This window comes from Bufo bufo, chromosome 6, assembly GCF_905171765.1.
Source record: "Bufo bufo chromosome 6, aBufBuf1.1, whole genome shotgun sequence".
In the NCBI taxonomy this organism is placed as follows: domain Eukaryota; kingdom Metazoa; phylum Chordata; class Amphibia; order Anura; family Bufonidae; genus Bufo; species Bufo bufo.
The window spans coordinates 125,878,052-125,900,577 of NC_053394.1; the positions used below are offsets into that span (position 1 = coordinate 125,878,052).

General features: G+C 44.9%; 1 protein-coding gene across 4 annotated transcripts in view; it reads right to left on the reverse strand.

Annotated features, from left to right (window-relative positions):
* Positions 1-1,192: 1,192 nt before the first annotated feature.
* PIK3AP1 (phosphoinositide-3-kinase adaptor protein 1) overlaps positions 1,193-22,526 on the reverse strand; it is a 130,289-nt gene continuing 108,955 nt past the window's right edge. For 3 of the 4 annotated variants that reach the window (XM_040437484.1, XM_040437483.1, XM_040437486.1), the window contains 4 exons: positions 22,080-22,229; positions 15,311-15,381; positions 5,474-5,580; positions 1,193-2,110 (listed from right to left, as the gene is read on the reverse strand). In XM_040437484.1, the coding sequence (XP_040293418.1) occupies positions 2,044-2,110; positions 5,474-5,580; positions 15,311-15,381; positions 22,080-22,229 (395 nt within the window). In that variant the 3' untranslated portion in view covers positions 1,193-2,043. The remainder of the gene's footprint in view (positions 2,111-5,473; positions 5,581-15,310; positions 15,382-22,079; positions 22,230-22,526) is intronic. The other variant, XM_040437485.1, reaches the window with a different exon arrangement.

Sequence of the window (22,526 nt, forward strand, 5' to 3'; positions counted from 1 at the left end):
ATTGGCCCCTGAAGCAACAGAGACTAAGCCTAGGCCTGAAATTAGATAGATAGTCAGGGTTGTGTGATTGCAAGGCTGTATAGAACTGTTCTGCGGTGCAGTATTGACTTTGCAGGCTCTGCTGTGTCCGCCATCGGCTAGGTTTGTCATATTTTGCAGCACAGTATTGACTTTGCAGGCTCTGCTGTGTCCGCCATCGGCTAGGCCTGTCCAGTGGGAAGGGACAGTGACTGTGAGTTTGGTATATAGCATTTTTCGGTGCATGTTTGTATTATTGCGGTTATACTACTGTTATAATAAAGTTTCTGTTTTTGCATAATAGCTGGTGCCTGTGTCGTTTTCCCTGTTCCGTGGCTTCGCTGTATCCTGGGGGTCCCTCCCCGGTTCACGGTCCTACAGTAACACCGCTGAAGAGGTGGGGTTCTGAATATCACCGCTGAAGAGATGAGGTTCTGAGTATCTGGCTGAGCAGTTTCAGAGTGCTTCCAGTTGCTTTGGTCTACAGCGCCCTTTAAGACCAGTGAACAGAATGCCCTGTGTATCTTGTAAGTTGTTACAGACGACATGGCTTTGTAAAGTGAGTTCCACTATGAGTGTAGAGGAGACTGTGTTGCCAAGTTGTGTGCTTATTAGAGATGTGACCATTGTGTCCATTACTTGGAAGTGCCAAGCAGAGGGCCCACTATAAACTGTAACCACCAACCTGTGTAACCATTTAAGACTGCAACCACTAAGCCGTGTTCCCATCAAAGAATGCAACTTTAAAGCTGTGTGCCTAAGAGAAACTGTAATAGCAACATTTTGTGCCAATACTTGCAATGGTCAAACTGTGTGCCAAATTGTGTCTGCAACCGGCAAGGTCCAGGCCACTGTTTATGACCATGATACCTGTTGCCCCAATCAGAGTAAAGTTCTGTCGCTCTGAACCCTATTGCCTCATTTGTTGTGGAATTCAAGTGTCAAGTCAGGGTCAAAGGCCACACACAAAAATGTACCCTTTTACATGTGCGTAAAAGTCACCTAAGACCAACCTTCACAACATCGATATAGTATTGATCTCATTGGGGTCCCACATCTGTATGTAACCCTTCTTTAATAGTCTACTAGCTTTAGGTGACTGCTCCTTTATATTCACTACCATTTTGCAGTGATTTACTCACTGGTCACCTATATATCATCCAGGACAAACAAATTCATGTTAGCAGTATGGTTTTATTAAGATGAGCAGATTTTTTATATGGATTTTAACAAGATGATGCCCTATTAACAGGGAACTGCAGCAACTTAGAAACTCACCATATTGGCTGCCCAAAAAGCTTAAAGGGAACCTGTTACCCCTAAAACCTCCACCAGCCTTTATCTGTTATGGTGGCAGGCACATGCACAGTAAAGAAAGGTGTACCGGGCTCACCTTCAACTGCATATGCACCAAATGCCACTTTAGGAGGCCTGTGGGATGGGGATCGGCCACTATGACTCCTTGGGAGAGCGGCTCCTCCCCCATGACTCCTTACTGATATCTGAAAACATCAGTTAACATTAGTTTACATATACACATAGATGAAGACAATCTGATATATGAAACATGTTGGCTGGATCTGTAAACTATCTGTAACAAAATAAAATCATGGAAGCAATGTGTCCTTAACAAAAGGATGGAAATGTTATCTAGATGAAGCAGCCAGAGGTTTTATCTGTGCGAATTCAACCCAAAAAGTCAAGTTAGTTTTGCTTTGAAACATCGGTTTAATTGTAGAATCTTGTCCTCACAATGTCCTGTGGGGTTTAAGTCTTTATCGTACGGATGTCCATTACTGAATACTAGATTACTGGTCCTTCACTCTCTTCTGGCTGGTTGATTTAATCCATATTTGAAGGGAACCAATAAAGGAGTGAGCTGGCCATAAAGCTCCAACAGAGTCCATTTTATTGGTCAGTCATCGAGTTGACATATTTTGCCCTTTCAGACACAACTGTAAAAAAATCCTGTGGTTCATTTGCTATTCGTTATTAGAAAAAGATATATTCTTCTCTCTGTCATCTTTACTTCTCATTTCGGCCTCTAGGTGGCACTGGTGGGGCATTACTGTAGCCAGAGGTTCTTTGAGATCTAGAATGATGAAAAATAATAACTTAGTTGAACCAAAGAATAAAGGTTTTGTTATATAATATATGAAGACTCTGTTCACACTAGCATAATCTCTTATATGTATAACAAAAGCTATACTGGATCCATTTCTAAACAGATCCCAGTGAATCCTGACAACTTGTACTGACTTATAATGGGTCTGGACAGTTTCTATCAAGTATCCAGTATTTTTGCTAAGACTATTGCTGGAAACTGTGCTACTATTGTCCTTAAAAATACTGGAACCTCTAATGGAATGGAAAAACTTCAGTGTGAACAGAGCCTTAAAGGGGTTGTCCAGGTTCAGAGCGGAACCTGGACATAAGCTCCCATTCACACCTTCAGCCTGTATCAGTGGAGCATCGTTGCATTTCTAGCTCCGATGCTCCCCCTTGTCATGCTCTGCTTAGCGCCGGATAAGGGCTGTTTGTTTACTACTGGTGACGTACCCGACTTTTTTTCAGTATGCTAGGCAGAGGCTTCCACCTAGCAGTAAACCTGGTGACGTCACCGGCACTAATGGGTGGTCATTAGCGCTGCCCTAACCTGTAAAACAGTCTAGGGCAGCGCTAAAGCCCATCCATTTGTGTCAGTGACGTCACTGGGCTCACTGCTAGGTGGAAGCCTCCGCCTTGCATGCCCATGAGATGCCTGGTATGTCACCGGTAGTGAAGAAAAAGCCCTTGTCCTGCTCTATGCAGGACAGGACAAGAGGGAGCATGGGAGCTAGAAATGCTGCAATGCGCCACAGATACAGGCCAAATGTGTGAAGGGGGTGTATGTCCGGGTTCAGCTCTGAGCCCGGACAACCCCTTTACTGTTTCTTGTGTTCTTGTCAGCAAGAATAGTGTTATTCCTGCCATCAATAAGGCCTGATTCACAAGTCAGTGTTATGGTCGGTGATTTCTATCAGTAATTGTGAGCCAAAACCACAAATGACAATACAGAGAGGTCTAATGGAAGGATCTGCACCAGTTCTGTGTTTAGATCTGCACCTGGTTATGACTCACAATCACTGATGGAAATCACTGATCAAACACTCAGGCCTCATGCACACGGCATGTCGACAATTGCAACCAATCAGAAGCTGCAGTGGTCATGCATCAGTCCACATATCACCACTGGAGACTGGGAAACAGAGACTGACTGTGGAAACATGAACATACCGTAGGATCACCTGCGGATTTGCAAAATTTACACAATTTGCATAGCAAAATGCTTAAGCCTCATGCACACGGCCGTGGAACACGGACCGTGAGATACCGGCCTGGATTCCTGCTGAGTGCCGGAGCGCACGGCGTCATTGGTCTCTATGACTCCATGCGCTTCGTGCCGCCGCTGTTGTACTGTACTGTACAGCAGCGGCGGCACGAAGCGCACGGCGTCATAGCAACCAATGACGCCGTGCGCTCCGGCACTCAGCAGGAATCCAGGCCGGTATCTCACGGTCCGTGTTGCACGGATCTGTGCATGAGGCTTAAGCATTTTGCTATGCAAATTGTGCAAATCCGCTGGTGATCCTTTGTTCATGTTTCCACAGTCAGTCTCAGTTCCACGGACGTGTGCATGAGGCTTTACATATGATCATATCCTTGGTGATTGACAGTAAAACCCAATTCCATTGGCTTCTTTCTATAGGACCAAGGACATGAATTATTCGGTTACTTTTTGCAACAAGCTGCAGATGACATTCCCAACTTATCTGGCCACCTGCAATAATAATGTTAGTGGGCCAAGTGAGCAGCACCAAAAATATTTGGATCTCTAAGGCCTCTTTCACACGGGCATTGCGGGAAAATGTGCGGGTGCGTTGCGGGAACACGCACGATTTTTCCGCACGAGTGCAAAACATTGTAATGCGTTTTGCACTCGCGTGAGAAAAATCGAGCGTGTTTGGTACCCAAACCCGAACTTCTTCACAGAAGTTCGGGCTTGGGATCGGTGTTCTGTAGATTGTATTATTTTCCCTTATAATATGGTTATAAGGGAAAATAATAGCATTCCGAATACAGAATGCATAGTAAAACATCGCTGGAGGGGTTAAAAAAAAAAGAAAAAATAATTTAACTCACCTTAGTCCACTTGATCGCGTAGCCCGGCATCTCTTCTGTCTTCATCTTAGCTCTGTGGAGCAACAGGACCTGTGGTGACGTCATTCTGGTCATCACATGATCCATCACCATGGTAAAAGATCATGTAATGGATCATGTGATGACCGGAGTGACGTGAAGTGGACTAAGGTGAGTTAAATTATTTTTTATTTTTTTTTAACCCCTCCAGCGATGTTTTACTATGCATTCTGTATTCAGAATGCTATTATTTTCCCTTATAACCATGTTATAAGGGAAAATAATAATGATCGGGTCTCCATCCCGATCGTTTCCTAGCAACCGTGCGTGAAAATCGCACCGCATCCGCACTTGCTTGCGGATTCTTGCGATTTTCACGCAACCCCATTCATTTCTATGGGGCCTGCGTTATGTGAAAAATGCACAAAGAGGAGCATGCTGCGATTTTCACGCAACGCACAAGTGATGCGTGAAAATCACCGCTCATGTGAACAGCCCCATAGAAATGAATGGGTCGGTATTCAGTGCGGGTGCAATGCGTTCACCTCCCGCATCGCATCCGCGCGGAATACTCGCCCGTGTGAAAGGGGCCTAAGGCTACTTTCACACTTGCGTTAGGTGCGGATCCGTCTGGTATCTGCAGACGGATCCGCACCTATAAATGCAAACGATGGTATCCGTTCAGAACGGATCCATCTGCATTCCATGTAAAAAAAAAGTTTAAGTCTAATTGTTAGTCAGACGGATCCGTCCTGACTTTACATTGAAAGTCAATGGGGGACGGATCCGTTTGCAATTGCACCATATTGTGTCAACGTCAAACGGATCCGTCACCATTGACTTGCATTGTAAGTCTGGACGGATCCGTCTGGCTCCGCACCACCAGGCGGACACCAAAACGCTGCAAGCAGCGTTTTGGTGTCTGCCTCCAGAGCAGAATGGAGGCGGAATGGAGCCAAACTGATGCATTCTGAACGGATCCTTATCCATTCAGAATGCATTGGGGATGAACGGTTCCGTTCGGGGCCGCTTGTGAGATCCCTCAAACGGATCTCACAAGCGGAACCCCAAACGCAAGTGTGAAGATAGCCTAAGGAGCACTACAGACCTCGTGTCTCGGGATTGCTGAGGAGCCAAACTCCATGATTGCTATTTTTATGACATTTCAGAAGATATATTAGGTGAAATTCCCTCCTACTCTTCCAATGATAAAGTACTGACTTCATAATTAGAATACGTTCAGTAGGTTATGATCCATTTTATCTTGCCAATTTACCTTCTAGTGCTTCTGGTTTGTATCCTGGGTGGTCTTGGTGGAGGTGTTTCTTCTGGTAGGGAATGCCTAGGTTTGTATGGTGGAGGATGTTCTGAAACCTCATTATCCTATATCATTAACAAAACATATTTTTTTTACCCCGTATTTCTAATAAGCATTGAATTCCATACATATATTTATACTACAATGTCTATTCAGCATTTGAGCTCTTTTCACATTTCCATCGGAGGCTCTGTTGGAAATTCCATCATATCGGATGGAGAATATAGCGCAGCATGCTTCGTTATTCTTAATGTCTAAATGACAGACCCATTATAAGTCTGTGGGGTCTGTCAAAATTTGATTCGGCTGCTTCACAAAGAAATTCAGTTTGTGACGAATCGCATTCCATTGTATGTAGCGGGCAGAATGACAGAATGGCAATTGTGCCACGTCATTGAGCCCCTCAGATGCTGGATTCAACACTGATGGCGGCATCTGAGGGTCACATTCAGCCTATCAGGGGATTAATCTGGGGTTAAAAAAAATAAAATATATATATATATATATATATATATATATATATACAGTGGGGGAAATAATTATTTGACCCCTCACTGATTTTGTAAGTTTGTCCAATGACAAAGAAATGAAAAGTCTCAGAACAGTATCATTTCAATGGTAGGTTTATTGTAACAGTGGCAGATAGCACATCAAAAGGAAAATCGAAAAAATAACTTTAAATAAAAGATAGCAACTGATTTGCATTTCATTGAGTGAAATAAGTATTTGAACCCCTACCAACCATTAAGAGTTCTGGCTCCCACAGAGTGGTTAGACACTTCTACTCAATTAGTCACCCTCATTAACCACCTCAGCCCCCAGTGCTTAAACACCCTGAAAGACCAGGCCACCTTTTACACTTCTGACCTACACTACTTTCACCGTTTATTGCTCGGTCATGCAACTTACCACCCAAATGAATTTTACCTCCTTTTCTTCTCACTAATAGAGCTTTCATTTGGTGGTATTTCATTGCTGCTGACATTTTTACTTTTTTTGTTATTAATCGAAATTTAACGATTTTTTTGCAAAAAAATGACATTTTTCACTTTCAGTTGTAAAATTTTGCAAAAAAAACGACATCCATATAGAAATTTTGCTCTAAATTTATAGTACTACATGTCTTTGATAAAAAAAAAATGTTTGGGTAAAAAAAAAATGGTTTGGGTAAAAGTTATAGCGTTTACAAACTATGGTACAAAAATGTGAATTTCCGCTTTTTGAAGCAGCTCTGACTTTCTGAGCACCTGTCATGTTTCCTGAGGTTCTACAATGCCCAGACAGTACAAACACCCCACAAATGACCCCATTTCTGAAAGTACACACCCTAAGGTATTCGCTGATGGGCATAGTGAGTTCATAGAACTTTTTATTTTTTGTCACAAGTTAGCGGAAAATGATGATTTTTTTTTTTTTTTTTCTTTTCTTACAAAGTCTCATATTCCACTAACTTGTGACAAAAAATAAAAAGTTCTATGAACTCACTATGCCCATCAGCGAATACCTTGGGGTCTCTTCTTTCCAAAATGGGGTCACTTGTGGGGTAGTTATACTGCCCTGGCATTCTAGGGGCCCAAATGTGTGGTAAGGAGTTTGAAATCAGATTCTGTAAAAAATGACCTGTGAAATCCGAAAGGTGCTCTTTGGAATATGGGCCCCTTTGCCCACCTAGGCTGCAAAAAAGTGTCACACATCTGGTATCTCCGTACTCAGGAGAAGTTGGGGAATGTGTTTTGGGGTGTCATTTTATATATACCCATGCTGGGTGAGAGAAATATCTTGGCAAAAGACAACTTTTCCCATTTTTTTATACAAAGTTGTCATTTGACCAAGATATTTATCTCACCCAGCATGGGTATATGTAAAAAGACACCCCAAAACACATTCCTCAACTTCTCCTGAGTACGGGGATACCAGATGTGTGACACTTTTTTGCAGCCTAGGTGGGCAAAGGGGCCCATATTCCAAAGAGCACCTTTCGGATTTCACTCCTCATTTTTTCCTGAATTTGATTTCAAACTCCTTACCACACATTTGGGCCCCTAGAATGCCAGGGCAGTATAACTACCCCACAAGTGACCCCATTTTGGAAAGAAGACACCCCAAGGTATTCCGTGAGGGGCATGGCGAGTTCCTAGAATTTTTTTTTTTTTGTCACAAGTTAGTGGAAAATGATGATTTTTTTTTTTTTTTTTTTTTTTTCATACAAAGTCTCATATTCCACAAACTTGTGACAAAAAATAAAAACTTCCATGAACTCACTATGCCCATCAGCGAATACCTTGGGGTCTCTTCTTTCCAAAATGGGGTCACTTGTGGGGTAGTTATACTGCCCTGGCATTCTAGGGGCCCAAATGTGTGGTAAGTAGGTAAATGACCTGTGAAATCCGAAAGGTGCTCTTTGGAATGTGGGCCCCTTTGCCCACCTAGGCTGCAAAAAAGTGTCACACATCTGGTATCTCTGTATTCAGGAGAAGTTGAGGAATGTGTTTTGGGGTGTCTTTTTACATATACCCATGCTGGGTGAGATAAATATCTTGGTCAAATGCCAACTTTGTATAAAAAAATGGGAAAAGTTGTCTTTTGCCAAGATATTTCTCTCACCCAGCATGGGTATATGTAAAATGACACCCCAAAACACATTCCCCAACTTCTCCCGATTACGGAGATACCAGATGTGTGACACTTTTTTGCAGCCGAGGTGGGCAAAGGGTCCCATATTCAAAAGAGCACCTTTCGGATTTCACAGGTCATTTTTTACAGAATTTGATTTCAAACTCCTTACCACACATTTGGGCCCCTAGAATGCCAGGGCAGTATAACTACCCCACAAGTGACCCCATTTTGGAAAGAAGAGACCCCAAGGTATTCGCTGATGGGCATAGTGAGTTCATGGAAGTTTTTATTTTTTGTCACAAGTTAGTGGAATATGAGACTTTGTATGAAAAAAAAAATAAAAAAAAAAATAAGCATTTTCCACTAACTTGTGACAAAAAATAAATTCTAGGAACTCGCCATGCCCCTCACGGAATACCTTGGGGTGTCTTCTTTCCAAAATGGGGTCACTTGTGGGGTAGTTATACTGCCCTGGCATTTTCCAGGGGCCCTAATGTGTGGTAAGTAGGTAAATGACCTGTGAAATCCTAAAGGTGCTCTTTGGAATATGGGCCCCTTTGCCCACCTAGGCTGCAAAGAAGTGTCACACATGTGGTATCGCCGTATTCAGGAGAAGTTGGGGAATGTGTTTTGGGGTGTCATTTTACATATACCCATGCTGGGTGAGAGAAATATCTTGGCAAAAGACAACTTTTCCCATTTTTTTATACAAAGTTGGCATTTGACCAAGATATTTCTCTCACCCAGCATGGGTATATGTAAAATGACACCCCAAAACACATTCCCCAACTTCTCCTGAGTACGGCGATACCAGATGTGTGACACTTTTTTGCAGCCTAGATGCGCAAAGGTGCCCAAATTCCTTTTAGGAGGGCATTTTTAGACATTTGGATACCAGACTTCTTCTCACGCTTTGGGGCCCCTAGAATGCCAGGGCAGTATAAATACCCCACATGTGACCCCATTTTGGAAAGAAGACACCCCAAGGTATTCAATGAGGGGCATGGCGAGTTCATTGAAATTTTTTTTTTTTGGCACAAGTTAGCGGAAATTGATATTTTTAATTTTTTTCTCACAAAGTCTCCCGTTCCGCTAACTTGGGACAAAAATTTCAATCTTTCATGGACTCAATATGCCCCTCACGGAATACCTGGGGGTGTCTTCTTTCCGAAATGGGGTCACATGTGGGGTATTTATACTGCCCTGGCATTCTAGGGGCCCTAAAGCGTGAGAAGAAGTCTGGAATATAAATGTCTAAAAAATTTTACGCATTTGGATTCCGTGAGGGGTATGGTGAGTTCATGTGAGATTTTATTTTTTGACACAAGTTAGTGGAATATGAGACTTTGTAAGAAAAAAAAAAATAAATTCCGCTAACTTGGGCCAAAAAAATATCTGAATGGAGCCTTACAGAGGGGTGATCAATGACAGGGGGGTGATCAATGACAGGGGGGTGATCAATGACAGGGGGGTGATCAATGACAGGGGGGTGATCAGGGAGTCTATATGGGGTGATAACCACAGTCATTGATCACGCCCGTGTAAGGCTTCATTCAGACGTCCGGATGCGTTTTGCGGATCCGATCCATCTATCAGTGCATCCGTAAAAATCATGCAGACATCTGAATGGAGCTTTACAGGGGGGTAATCAATGACAGGGGGGTAATCAATGACAGGGGGGTGATCAGGGAGTCTATATGGGGTGATCACCACAGTCATTGATCATGCCCCTGTAAGGCTTCATTCAGACGTCCGGATGCGTTTTGCGGATCCGATCCATCTATCAGTGCATCCGTAAAAATCATGCGGACATCTGAATGGAGCTTTACAGGGGGGTAATCAATGACAGGGGGGTGATCACCACAGTCATTGATCATGCCCCTGTAAGGCTTCATTCAGACGACCGGATGCGTTTTGCGGATCCGATCCATGTATCAGTGCATCCGTAAAAATCATGCGGACATCTGAATGGAGCTTTACAGGGGGGTAATCAATGACAGGGGGGTAATCAATGACAGGGGGGTGATCAGGGAGTCTATATGGGGTGATCACCACAGTCATTGATCATGCCCCTGTAAGGCTTCATTCAGACGTCCGGATGCGTTTTGCGGATCCGATCCATCTATCAGTGCATCCGTAAAAATCATGCGGACATCTGAATGGAGCTTTACAGGGGGGTAATCAATGACAGGGGGGTGATCACCACAGTCATTGATCATGCCCCTGTAAGGCTTCATTCAGACGACCGGATGCGTTTTGCGGATCCGATCCATGTATCAGTGCATCCGTAAAAATCATGCGGACATCTGAATGGAGCTTTACAGGGGGGTAATCAATGACAGGGGGGTGATCAGGGAGTCTATATGGGGTGATCACCACAGTCATTGATCACGCCCCTGTAAGGCTTCATTCAGACGTCCGGATGCGTTTTGCGGATCCGATCCATCTATCAGTGGATCCGTAAAAATCATGCGGACGTCTGAATGGAGCTTTACAGGGGGTTGATCAATGACAGGGGGGTAATCAATGACAGGGGGGTGATCAGGGAGTTTATATGGGGTGATCAGGGGTGATTAGGGGTGATCAGGGGCTAATAAGGGGTTAATAAGTGACGGGGGGGGGGTGTAGTGTAGTGTAGTGGTGCTTGGTGCTACTTTACTGAGCTACCTGTGTCCTCTGGTGGTCGATCCAAACAAAGGGGACCACCAGAGGACCAGGTAGCAGGTATATTAGACGCTGTTATCAAAACAGCGTCTAATATACCTGTTAGGGGTTAAAAAAAACACATCTCCAGCCTGCCAGCGAACGATCGCCGCTGGCAGGCTGGAGATCAACTCTCTTACCTTCCGTTCCTGTGAGCGCGCGCGCCTGTGTGCGCGCGTTCACAGGAAGTCTCGCGTCTCGCGAGATGACGCGTATATGCGTGACTGTGCGCAGCGCTGCCACCTCCGGAACGCGATCCTGCGTTAGGCGGTCCGGAGGTGGTTAAGGACACCTGTCTTAACTAGTCACCTGTATAAAAGACACCTGTCCACAGAATCAATCAATCAAGCAGACTCCAAACTCTCCAACATGGGAAAGACCAAAGAGCTGTCCAAGGATGTCAGAGACAAAATTGTAGACCTGCACAAGGCTGGAATGGGCTACAAAACCATTAGCAAGAAGCTGGGAGAGAAGGTGACAACTGTTGGTGCGATTGTTCGAAAATGGAAGGAGCACAAAATGACCATCAATCGACCTCGCTCTGGGGCTCCACGCAAGATCTCACCTCGTGGGGTGTCAATGGTTCTGAGAAAGGTGAAAAAGCATCCTAGAACTACACGGGAGGAGTTAGTTAATGACCTCAAATTAGCAGGGACCACAGTCACCAAGAAAACCATTGGAAACACATTACACCGCAATGGATTAAAATCCTGCAGGGCTCGCAAGGTCCCCCTGCTCAGGAAGGCACATGTGCAGGCCCGTCTGAAGTTTGCCAATGAACACCTGAATGATTCAGAGAGTGACTGGGAGAAGGTGCTGTGGTCTGATGAGACCAAAATAGAGCTCTTTGGCATTAACTCAACTCGCTGTGTTTGGAGGAAGAAAAATGCTGCCTATGACCCCCAAAACACCGTCCCCACCGTCAAGCATGGGGGTGGAAACATTTTGCTTTGGGGGTGTTTTTCTGCTAAGGGCACAGGACAACTTATTCGCATAAACGGGAAAATGGACGGAGCCATGTATCGTGAAATCCTGAGCGACAACCTCCTTCCCTCTGCCAGGAAACTGAAAATGGGTCGTGGATGGGTGTTCCAGCACGACAATGACCCAAAACATACAGCAAAGGCAACAAAGGAGTGGCTCAAGAAGAAGCACATTAAGGTCATGGAGTGGCCTAGTCAGTCTCCGGACCTTAATCCAATCGAAAACCTATGGAGGGAGCTCAAGCTCAGAGTTGCACAGAGACAGCCTCGAAACCTTAGGGATTTAGAGATGATCTGCAAAGAGGAGTGGACCAACATTCCTCCTAAAATGTGCGCAAACTTGGTCATCAATTACACGAAACGTTTGACCTCTGTGCTTGCAAACAAGGGTTTTTCCACCAAGTATTAAGTCTTTTTTTGTTAGAGGGTTCAAATACTTATTTCACTCAATGAAATGCAAATCAGTTGCTATCTTTTATTTAAAGTTATTTTTTCGATTTTCCTTTTGATGTGCTATCTGCCACTGTTACAATAAACCTACCATTGAAATGATACTGTTCTGAGACTTTTCATTTCTTTGTCATTGGACAAACTTACAAAATCAGTGAGGGGTCAAATAATTATTTCCCCCACTGTATATATATACTCACCTCATCCATTTGCTTGCGGAAAGGCTGTCGCGGCCATCTTGATTGAAGAAAATGCGCCAAATCTCACCCGAGCTGACACGATGACGTCACCACGGTGGGCAGACGCAGTGACGTCAATACTGAAGACGTCACCGCACCCGGCCAGCGTGATGACGTAGCACATGAGATTTGACGCATTTCCTCAATCAAGATGGCCGCAGCGGCCTCTTCGCGACCAAATGGATGAAATGAGTATGTATTTTCTGGAACTGAATTATTTCCACGAAGCACGAGGAAATTCGACTTCGTGACAAATCGAATTTTTCCTGAAATTCAGATCGAAGTCCACTTTGTTAACTTCGATTCACTCAACACTACTGTCCATCATAGGATGGATGCAGGACTCCATTATTTTTGTTTTTCTGCTCCTGCGATGGAAAAGTTTTAGCATAAGTGTGAACAGAGCATAAATTGTACCTCCATTTTTAATATCAGTGCTATTTCTTTATATTTTATGTTCAGTAAAATTGCAAATACTAACACATTGTAACAAATCTTGAGGGACATCATGCCCTCTTTCCCAGTAATGTTTAAAGCTGAATTAAAAACCTTGCATGCTACCACTGAACTAACACAAATATGTAAAGAGTTTTCAAAGGTATGCAAGTTATAGCATCTTGTTGGATATGCTGTCACCAGGGATCCAACCATAAAAGGTTCCAAGAGCAGAACTGTTGCTTCAGATTTTTACCTTGCACAGTGCAACTCGGGATGGTGTGCAGGAACTGCAACTTAGTCTTTTAGGCCTCATGCACACAGCCGTTGGGCGGCCGTGGCCGTATTGCCGCCCGCAAACGGCAGGTCGGCAATCCAAGGCCACCGGCCGTGCGCACCATGCATCACAGATGCGGACGCATTCACTTGAATGGGTCCGCAATTCTGAAGATGCGGAACAGAGTCACGGAACACCGGAAGCACTACGGAGTGCTTCCGTGGTGTTTTTTTCATTGTTCTGCACCGCAAATAAATATGACATGTCATATTTTTTTGCGGTGCGGACAGACCACGGACCCATTCAAGTTGAATGGGTCCGGCCTGCTGCATGGATGTTGCCCGTGCATTGGGGACCGAAATGCACGGAACGGCCTCACAACGGCCGTGTGCATGTGGCCTTACATACACAGTGCTTGGTTGGAAGCAGGACTGCAGAACGATGTGAAGCCATGCAACCTGACCAGTAAGGAAGCTTGAAGAATGACAGCACCATTAGATGTGAATGGAGCAGAATATACCACTTGCCATAAATATCTGATAGACAGGGGTTCTACCTCTGGGACTTACACCTACATGTAGGACATGTGCAGCCAGCTCTCCTTTTATTTTGTACCTGGATACAATGGCCTGCTCTCCAGGTAGGCTAGACTTTGGAGGATCCCTATTCTCCGGATGTCCACAGGACCTGCATCTATCAGACATTTATGGAATGAATATCTTGTGTGGATGGCACATATATCTGATTTGGGAAAACCAGAAAAAAAGACTTTGACCCAGAATAACTATTGTGTCTGCACCTCGAATATACAGGGTGGGCCATTTATATGGATACACCTTAATAAAATGGGAATGGTTGGTGATATTAACTTCCTGTTTGTGGCACATTAGTATATGTGAGGGGGGAAACTTTTCAAGATGGGTGGTGACCATGGCGGCCATTTTGAAGTCGGACATTTTGAATCCAACTTTTGTTTTTTCAATAGGAGGGTCATGTGACACATCAAACTTATTGTGAATTTCACGAGAAAAACAATGGTGTGCTTGGTTTTAACGTAACTTTATTCTTTCATGAGTTATTTACAAGTTTATGACCACTTATAAAATGTGTTCAATGTGCTGCCCATTGTGTTGGATTGTCAATGCAACCCTCTTTTTCCACTTTTCACACACTGATAGCAACACCGCAGGACAAATGCTAGCACAGGCTTCCAGTATCCGTAGTTTCAGGTGCTGCAAATCTCGTATCATCTGAAGGCAATCGTCTATGCTGTGAAGATACGAGATGTGCAGCACCTGAAACTACGGATACTGGAAGCCTGTGCTAGCATTTCTCCTGCGGTGTTGCTATCAGGGTTGCATTGACAATCCAACACAATGGGCAGCACATTGAACACATTTTATAAGTGGTCAGAAACTTGTAAATAACTCATGAAAGAATAAAGTTACATTAAAACCAACCACACCATTGTTTTTCTTGTGAAATTCCCAATAAGTTTGATGTGTCACATGACCCTCTTCCTATTGAAAAAACAAAAGTTGGATTCAAAATGGCCGACTTCAAAATGGCCGCCATGGTCACCACCCATCTTGAAAAGTTTCCCCCCCTCACATATACTAATGTGCCACAAACAGAAAGTTAATATCACCAACCATTCCCATTTTATTAAGGTGTATCCATATAAATGGCCCACCCTGTATATAAAAAATAAAATTGCAGCTAGAGCTCCTCCAATTTTGGAGTGAAAAGGGGACAGGCTTGGAAGGAAGGGGTGTGGCTTTGTGGGAAATGGGTGGGCCTAAGATATGATATTTTATACCAAAATTGTGCCACAATTCTGGCTTAAAATTCTATCTCAAAGTAAGCCAACCAATAGTTGGTATAGAGCTAGAGAAAAGTGTCTAGCCCTACGTGTCTGTCCCTCCACCAGATTTATCATCCAGCCTGAGAGCCTCTGATAAGTCATGTGCAGGTCTAGATAGCGGGTCTAAGCTTACGCCATCTGTAGGATTAGTACATCTTCTCCTTTATTGTCCAACAACCAATACTTACATCCAGTTGATGTAACTTGTTCCCCTATACTTATAATTACCTCATTATCTCCTTCCATGCCACTGCTCATGCTCAGTGTACTCCGGGTACTGGATCGGTTACTTGCACTACCTAGTTTGCATAAAATTATTAAAGACAATAGGAAAGAAAGAAAAGTTATGGACATAGTCGTAAACAAACATTGTATTGCTATTTGTGTGTTTTAGGTGGAAAAATAAGGAGGAAAAGTGGTAAATTTTTTATACTGTGAGAGAATGAGGTTTGATAAGAGCAACATTGTAACATAAGTAACAACATAAAATAACATTGTATTATACTTTGTTGGGGATTGTGTAGCAAGTACAAGATGTGTGAATCCACCCTTAGAGTACCGACTTTTAGAATATAGTTAAAAAAAACTTCAATCAAGCTAGGGTACTTTCACGCTAGCGTTATTCTTTCCCGGTACTGAAATCCGGTAAAGGGTCTCAACGCATCAGTTTTGTCCTAAAGCTTTCTGAATGGAAAGCAATCCGTTCAGTATGCATCAGGATGTTTTCCGTTCCATTCCTTGTACGGTATTTGACCGGACAAAATACCGCAGCATGCTGTGTTTTTTTTCTGCCCAAAATCCCGGAACAGTACCGCACTTGCCGGATCTGGCATTTATTTCCATAGAGATGTATTAATACCGGATACGGTACCATGTGTTCCGGAAATTGCCGCATTGCCGGATACGGTTTCCCGGTCTGCGCATGCGCCGGGACATAGGAGGAGCGGGTTTCTCTTTTGATCTTTTAAAAAAAAATTATACCGGATCCGTTATTCCGGGTGAGACGGATCCAGTATTTCACTAGATCCCTCTAACGTATCCGGAAAAAATTGCTTTCCATTTGTATTACAGATTTCCGGATCCGCCAGGCAGTTCTGTTGCCGGAACTGCCTGCCGGATTCTTAAAACGCTAGTGTGAAAGTACCCTTAAAGAGAACCTGTCACCATTAAAGTGCAGTGCACTCTACAGACAGCATGTTATAGAGCAGGAGGAGCTGAGCAGACTGATATACAGTTTTGTGGGAAAAGTCTTTCAGAGCTCAGTAGCCAGGTGGACAGTCTTAGGAGACACACTATGTATACACAGTAAGGCCTCTTTCACTCGAACGATACGGATTGGTTCAGGATGGCTTCAGGGTCTGTTCAGTGAAACTCGCATCATTTTGCAAGCAAGTTCAGTCAGTTTTGTCTGCATTTGAGTTCAGTGTTTCAGTTTTTCTGCCTGGCTGCAATCAGTTTTGATGCATTTTTCACACACGTGAAAAAAAAACTGAGGGTTTACAAGCAACATCTCCTAGCAACTAGTGTAGGGCGAGCATGCTCGGCCGAACAGTTTTTTTACTCGAGCAGCTCGATGCTCGAGTCTACTCCCCGCACGTTTGTTGGCTGCTACGCAGCCAATAAACGTGTGCGGAGGTACTGGCACTAGCTGTAATGCCCTAGCACCCGATGACACATGGTTCGGCTCAGTCTTAGTCAAGGAGAGCTGCAGCAGAAGGGATAGATAGTGTAGGGACAGGAATTTTTTTTTTTTTTTTAGACAGGGTTTACTAGTGAAAGGTGTTAGAGACCCAAAAGTCCTTTTAAGGATTATTGTTTTTTCTGGCTACCATATATATATTATAAGCGCAACCTGCGCTAAATTTTGTGCAATTGTTTGGCCGCTGCTGACAGTGACACAACCTCTGCTACATCTGTTGTGTTACATTTGCACTGTTAAATTCAGCGCAATTGTTTGGCCGCTGGTGACAGCAACATTATGCTACATCTCCAGTATATCGTTAGCGCATTCGAAATATCAGTGACATTTAGTGTAATTTTTTCGCTAAAAGCGACATTACCTGTGCTACATCTCCTGTATAACGTTTGCACATCCTAAATATCAGTGACATTCATTTAAATTTTTTCGCCGCTGGGGACAGCGACATTACCTGCGCTACATCTCCTGTATAACGTTTGCGCATCCTAAATATCTATGACATTCAGTTTAATTTATTTGTACATACACTTACAAAACCTGCGCTAGCATATATACCATTTAATATGCTCAAGGCGAGCAGTAAGGGACGGGGAAGTGGACGTGCTGCTGATGGGGCACGCAGAGGCCGTGGCCCTGGGTGCGGTGAAACTGTGCCTGCAGCCAAAGCACAAGAAACAACCTGATCCACGATATCTAGCTTCATGTCCCAGTTTGCAGGGAGGTGCAGCACACCACTCTCGAAGTCACACCAGTGCGACCAGGTGGTCGGTTGGATTGCAGCAGATAACGCTTTCAGTCGGTTAAGCACCACCTTGTCTTCCACAAAGTCCAGTCTCAGTAGCCAAGAGTCTGGTCAACAGAATCCTCACCCTGATACTCCTTCCTCCCACCATGGAGAGTCTTGGCAAACAAGTGATCCCACACTCGGATATTCCGAGGAGCTGTTTTCATGGCCATTCCTTGATTTGGCCCTGCCGCCAAGCCCGCTTGAAGAGGGACATGAGGAGATCTTGTGCCCTGATTCCCAAACTCTTGAGCATCCACAGTCAGAAAAAGATGGCGGTGGGGAATGGCAATTAGTGCTTCACGAGGTGGATGATGATGATGAGACACAGTTGTCAACAAGTGAGGTTCTTATTAAGTCAACAAGTCAGGAGGATGACAAGAGTAAGGAAGTGGAAGAGGAGGTGGTGGACGATGAAATCACTGACCCAACCTGGGAAGGTGGCAAGCCAAGCAAGGACAGCAGTACAGAGGGGGAGGGATCTGCAGCACCGCTATAGGCTGGAAGAGGCAGTAGGGTGGCAAAAGGGAGAAGGCGGGCCACACCAAACAGGCCCACAACTGTTTCACCGAGCACTCCCTTGCGGCAATTTCCCTTGCCAAGGGGTAGGTTTTCCGCATTCTGGCGCTTTTTTGAGGAAAGTGCGGACGATAAAAGAATTTCAACCTGTGCCGTACCAAAAAAAGCAGGGGCATGAACACTAGCAACCTCACCACCACCAGCATGATCTGCAACATGGCATCAAAGCACCCTAGTAGGTGGGCCGAACACCTGGGTCCACAATCTGTGTCTGCGGGTCACACCACTGCCTCCTCTTCCCCTGTGTTACGTGCTGGCCAATGCCCTGTCCAAGAGGCAGGCCCGGGTGCCTCCCGCCATGCACCTGGACCTTCGCAAGCACCATCAGCTAACACACCCACTTCTGTGTCCCAACGCACAGTTTATACCCCAGGTCTTTGAACAAAAGCGCAAATACTCAGCCACCCAACCCAGGTCATAGCACTAAATGTGCACCTTTCAAAATTGCTGGCCCTGGAAATGTTGCCATTTAGGCTTGTGGTCACTGAAGCTTTCTGCAGCCTGATGGCAGTGGCCGTCCCGCGTTACTCTGTCCCCAGCCGCCAATATTTTTCATGGTGTGCAGTCCCAGCCTTACACCAGCATGTGTCCCGTAACATCACCCGTGCACTGACCAACGCAGTTATTGGGAAGGTCCACTTAACGACTGAAACATGGACAAGTGCTTTTGGCCAGGGACGCTACATTTCCCTTACGGCACACTGGCTAAACGTTGTGGAGGCCGGGAGCAAGTCGTACCCTGTTATGGTGTAAAGTCATCTACAGCTGCCGCCGGTCTGGCAACACTGCAGCAGCGCTTGCAATTGCCAGCTCACCGACTGTTGTGCATTGTGAGCACGCGCTGGAACTCCACGTTCCACATGTTGGCCAGGCTTTGTGAGCAGCAGAGGGCAGTAGTGGAATACCAGCTGTAACATGGTCATTGCCTTTCCAGTCAGCTTCCGCTCTTCACAAGCGACGAGTGGGCATGAATGTCTGACCTCTGTGAGGTTTTACGCAACTTTAAGGAATCAACAGAGATGGTGAGTGGCAATGCCGCTATTATCAGCATAACCATCCCACTTCTGTGTCTACTGAACGCTCGCTGCTAACAATGAAGGCGGCGCTTTGCATGTGAAAGAGGTGGAAATGGGGGAAGACAGTACACAGGGTGGTAGCCAGACCACCCTCCGTTTGTCTTCTCAGCACAAATTGGATGATGATGATGATGATGAGGAGGATGAGGAGCAGGAGATGGTTGCCTTCGCTACAGATGGTAGTACACATTGCAATTTTATTCCATCTGTTCAGCGTGGATGGGCCGAAGAGGATGAGGAGATTGAGTGTCATCCTCCTGATGAGGACAGTGAAGTCTTGTCTGTTGGGACTCTGGCACACATGGCTGACTTTATGTTATGCTGCTTTTCCCGTGACCCTCGCGTTATACGCCTTTTGGCCAATATCGATTACTGGTTGTTCACCCTTCTCAACCCCTGCTACAAAGAGAACTTCTCATCTCTCATTCCTGTGGTGGAGAGGACTAGCAAAATGGTGCAATACCAGAAGGTCCTTGTGGAAAAATTTCTCCAAAAATTTCCAGCTGACAACGCTGGCGACAGAGTACGTAGTTCCTTGGGCAACCGAGGAGGGGAGACGAGGGGAACACACAGCAGTTCCAACAGAGGCAGGGCAACACTCTCCAAGGCCTGGGACAGTTTTATGACACCCCGCCAGCATCCTCAACCTGATGCACGGCCTAGTGTCACAAGGAGGGAAAAGTTTTGGAAGATGGTGAAGGAGTACGTAGCAGACCGTGTCAGCATCCTCAGTGATCCCTGTGTGCCTTACAACTATTGGTTGTCCAAGCTGGACAAGTGGCACGAACTGGTGCTCTACGCCTTGGAGGTTCTGGCCTGCCCTGCAACCAGCGTTTTGTCAGAGCGTGTATTTAGTGCTGCTGGGGGCATAATAACTGATAAGCACATCAGCCTGTCAACTGAAAATGCTGACAGGTTGACTCTTATCAAAATGAACATGGCCTGGATTGCCCCTGACTTCTCTACTCCACCAGAGGAAAGCGGCTGAACATAAAGGCACTTTAAATGTGTCTTTTATGGTGTATTGAATACGCTGTATTCCCAGGCACCCCTTCCACCACAAAAAAGCGTATATGGTTCAATCTTCCTTTTCTCGTCCTTCTCCATCATATCAACATGCTTATTAGGATGCCCTCACTCCTAATGTTTTAGAGGGTCACCAGCAGGCCCTCGCCCATAATGTTTTAGATGGTCAGATCAGCAGCAGGCCCGCGACTCAAATGTTTTAGAGGGTCAGCTCAGCAGCAGACCCTCACCCCTAATTTTTTAGATGGTCAGATCAGCAGCAGGCCCTCGCCCCTAATGTTTTAGAGGGTCAGCTCAGCAGCAGACCCTCACCTCTAATGTTTTAGAAGTCAGATCACCAGCAGACCCTCACCCCTAATGTTTTAGATGGTCAGCTCAGCAGCAGACCCTCAACCCCTAATGTTTTAGATGGTCAGATCAGCAGCAGACCCTCACCCCTAATTTTTTAGATGGTCAGATCAGCAGCAGGCCCTCGCTCCTAATGTTTTAGAAGAGCCGGCTCAGCAGCAGACCCTCACCCCTAATTTTTTAGATGGTCAGATCAGCAGGCGGGCCCTCGCCCCTAATGTTTTAGAGGGTCACTAGCAGGCCATCAATCATAATTTTTCAAGGGTGTGTATGATGCCCTCCTTTATGTGTAATAAAGGGTGTATTGTAGTGCCGGTTCCCTGTAATTTGTGGCAGCCCTTTCACTTAGTGCATAGGCTTTATGAGTGTAGGAGTCCCACTACCTGAACAATTGTACCACAATGTGAATGAGGACCTCCTTTATGTGATATACAGGTTGTATCGGAGTGCCTCTTCCTTGTAATTTTTGGCAGCACTTGCACTTTATATACAAGTAAATATACAGGAAAGAATGTTTCCTAACAATTTTTCCTCTAAAATCGATTTTATCTTTGGTTTTGTGCGTATTATTGTCAGTCTGTAAAAGTGCCGTACTACTCAGACAATATCGTTCCCAGCAGCGACCTGGGAGTCCAAGATGCATCCAGACATCTTCCCCATGCTGTTCCCGAACCATTTCAGTGGTGTTTCCATCAATTTCTGACCCTTTCTTGTGAACCAGACACCCTCCCCTCTTCAGAGCAGGGGGTGCCTGGTTTAATGTTCTGGTTCTCCCATTGACTTCCATTGTGCTCTGGTGCTCTGTAGAGCACCCGAGCATCCCAAAGTGTTCTACTCGAGCACCCGAGCACTTTGGTGCTCGATCAACACTACTAGCAACCATCAGTTAAAAAACGCATTGCACCTGGATTACATCCGGATGCGATGGGTTTTTCACTGAAGCCACATTCACTTCTATGGGGTCGGGGCTGTGTGAAAATCAAACAATATAAAACATGCTGCGATTCTCACGCAATGCAGAAATGATGCGTGGAAAAAAAAAAACGTTCATGTACACAGACCCTTTGAGATGAATGGGTCAGGATTCAGTGCAGGTGCTATGCGTTCACGTGACGCACAGAAAACAGGCTTGTGTGAAAGGGGCCTTATACAGGGAAGGCTGTCAGTCTCTGATAAGACATCCCACTTGGCTACTGTGCTCAAAAGGAGAAGATATTTAAATAAATAAATTACAAGTTTTACTGAATCTTTTCCCACCAAACTATACATTAGTCTGCTCAGCTCCTCCTGCTCTATAATGTGCTGCACTGCGTTTCATAGTCACAGGTCCTCTTTAAGTATAAACATCCCTTTTTACATCCTGTAAAAAGGGAATAAAACACGTTACCTAGCATTTTAACCACGTTTTCTGCTGATGATAAATATGCTATTGTAGTTGTATCCTTCAAGCAGACATTGTGTAGAATGCAGTGCAGGGTTACCTACTTGCTGTGCTCGAGGTGCTATCCGTCTTCCAGTTTCTTCGTTTAATTTCCTTTTTTGGAGGAAGTAGGCAAAAAGTTGATTCATAAACTCCAATGTCATGCTTCATTTCTAAATTCTGACCACGTCGAATGGGCTTTGTGATCTCTAAGTCTTTAAACAAAAAATAATAATTAATGTGATAAGTGAAGAGCTGCTTTTCTGCTTCTCAGTACTCAGCATAGGGTCCTCAGGTGGCTCTACTTATTAGGAAGATCTTTGGCCAAATTATTTAAAAGTATGTATAATATAGAAGTGAACATATCACTAAGGGCTCATTCACATGACCGTACAGTCGCAGTGCCCGTGTTATAGACCGCAAACAGCAGGTCCGCAATACACGGGCATCTGTCGTCTGAACTCCGCAGCAGAGAGCGTCACAGCCAGGGAGAAAAAACAGCTCACATTCTC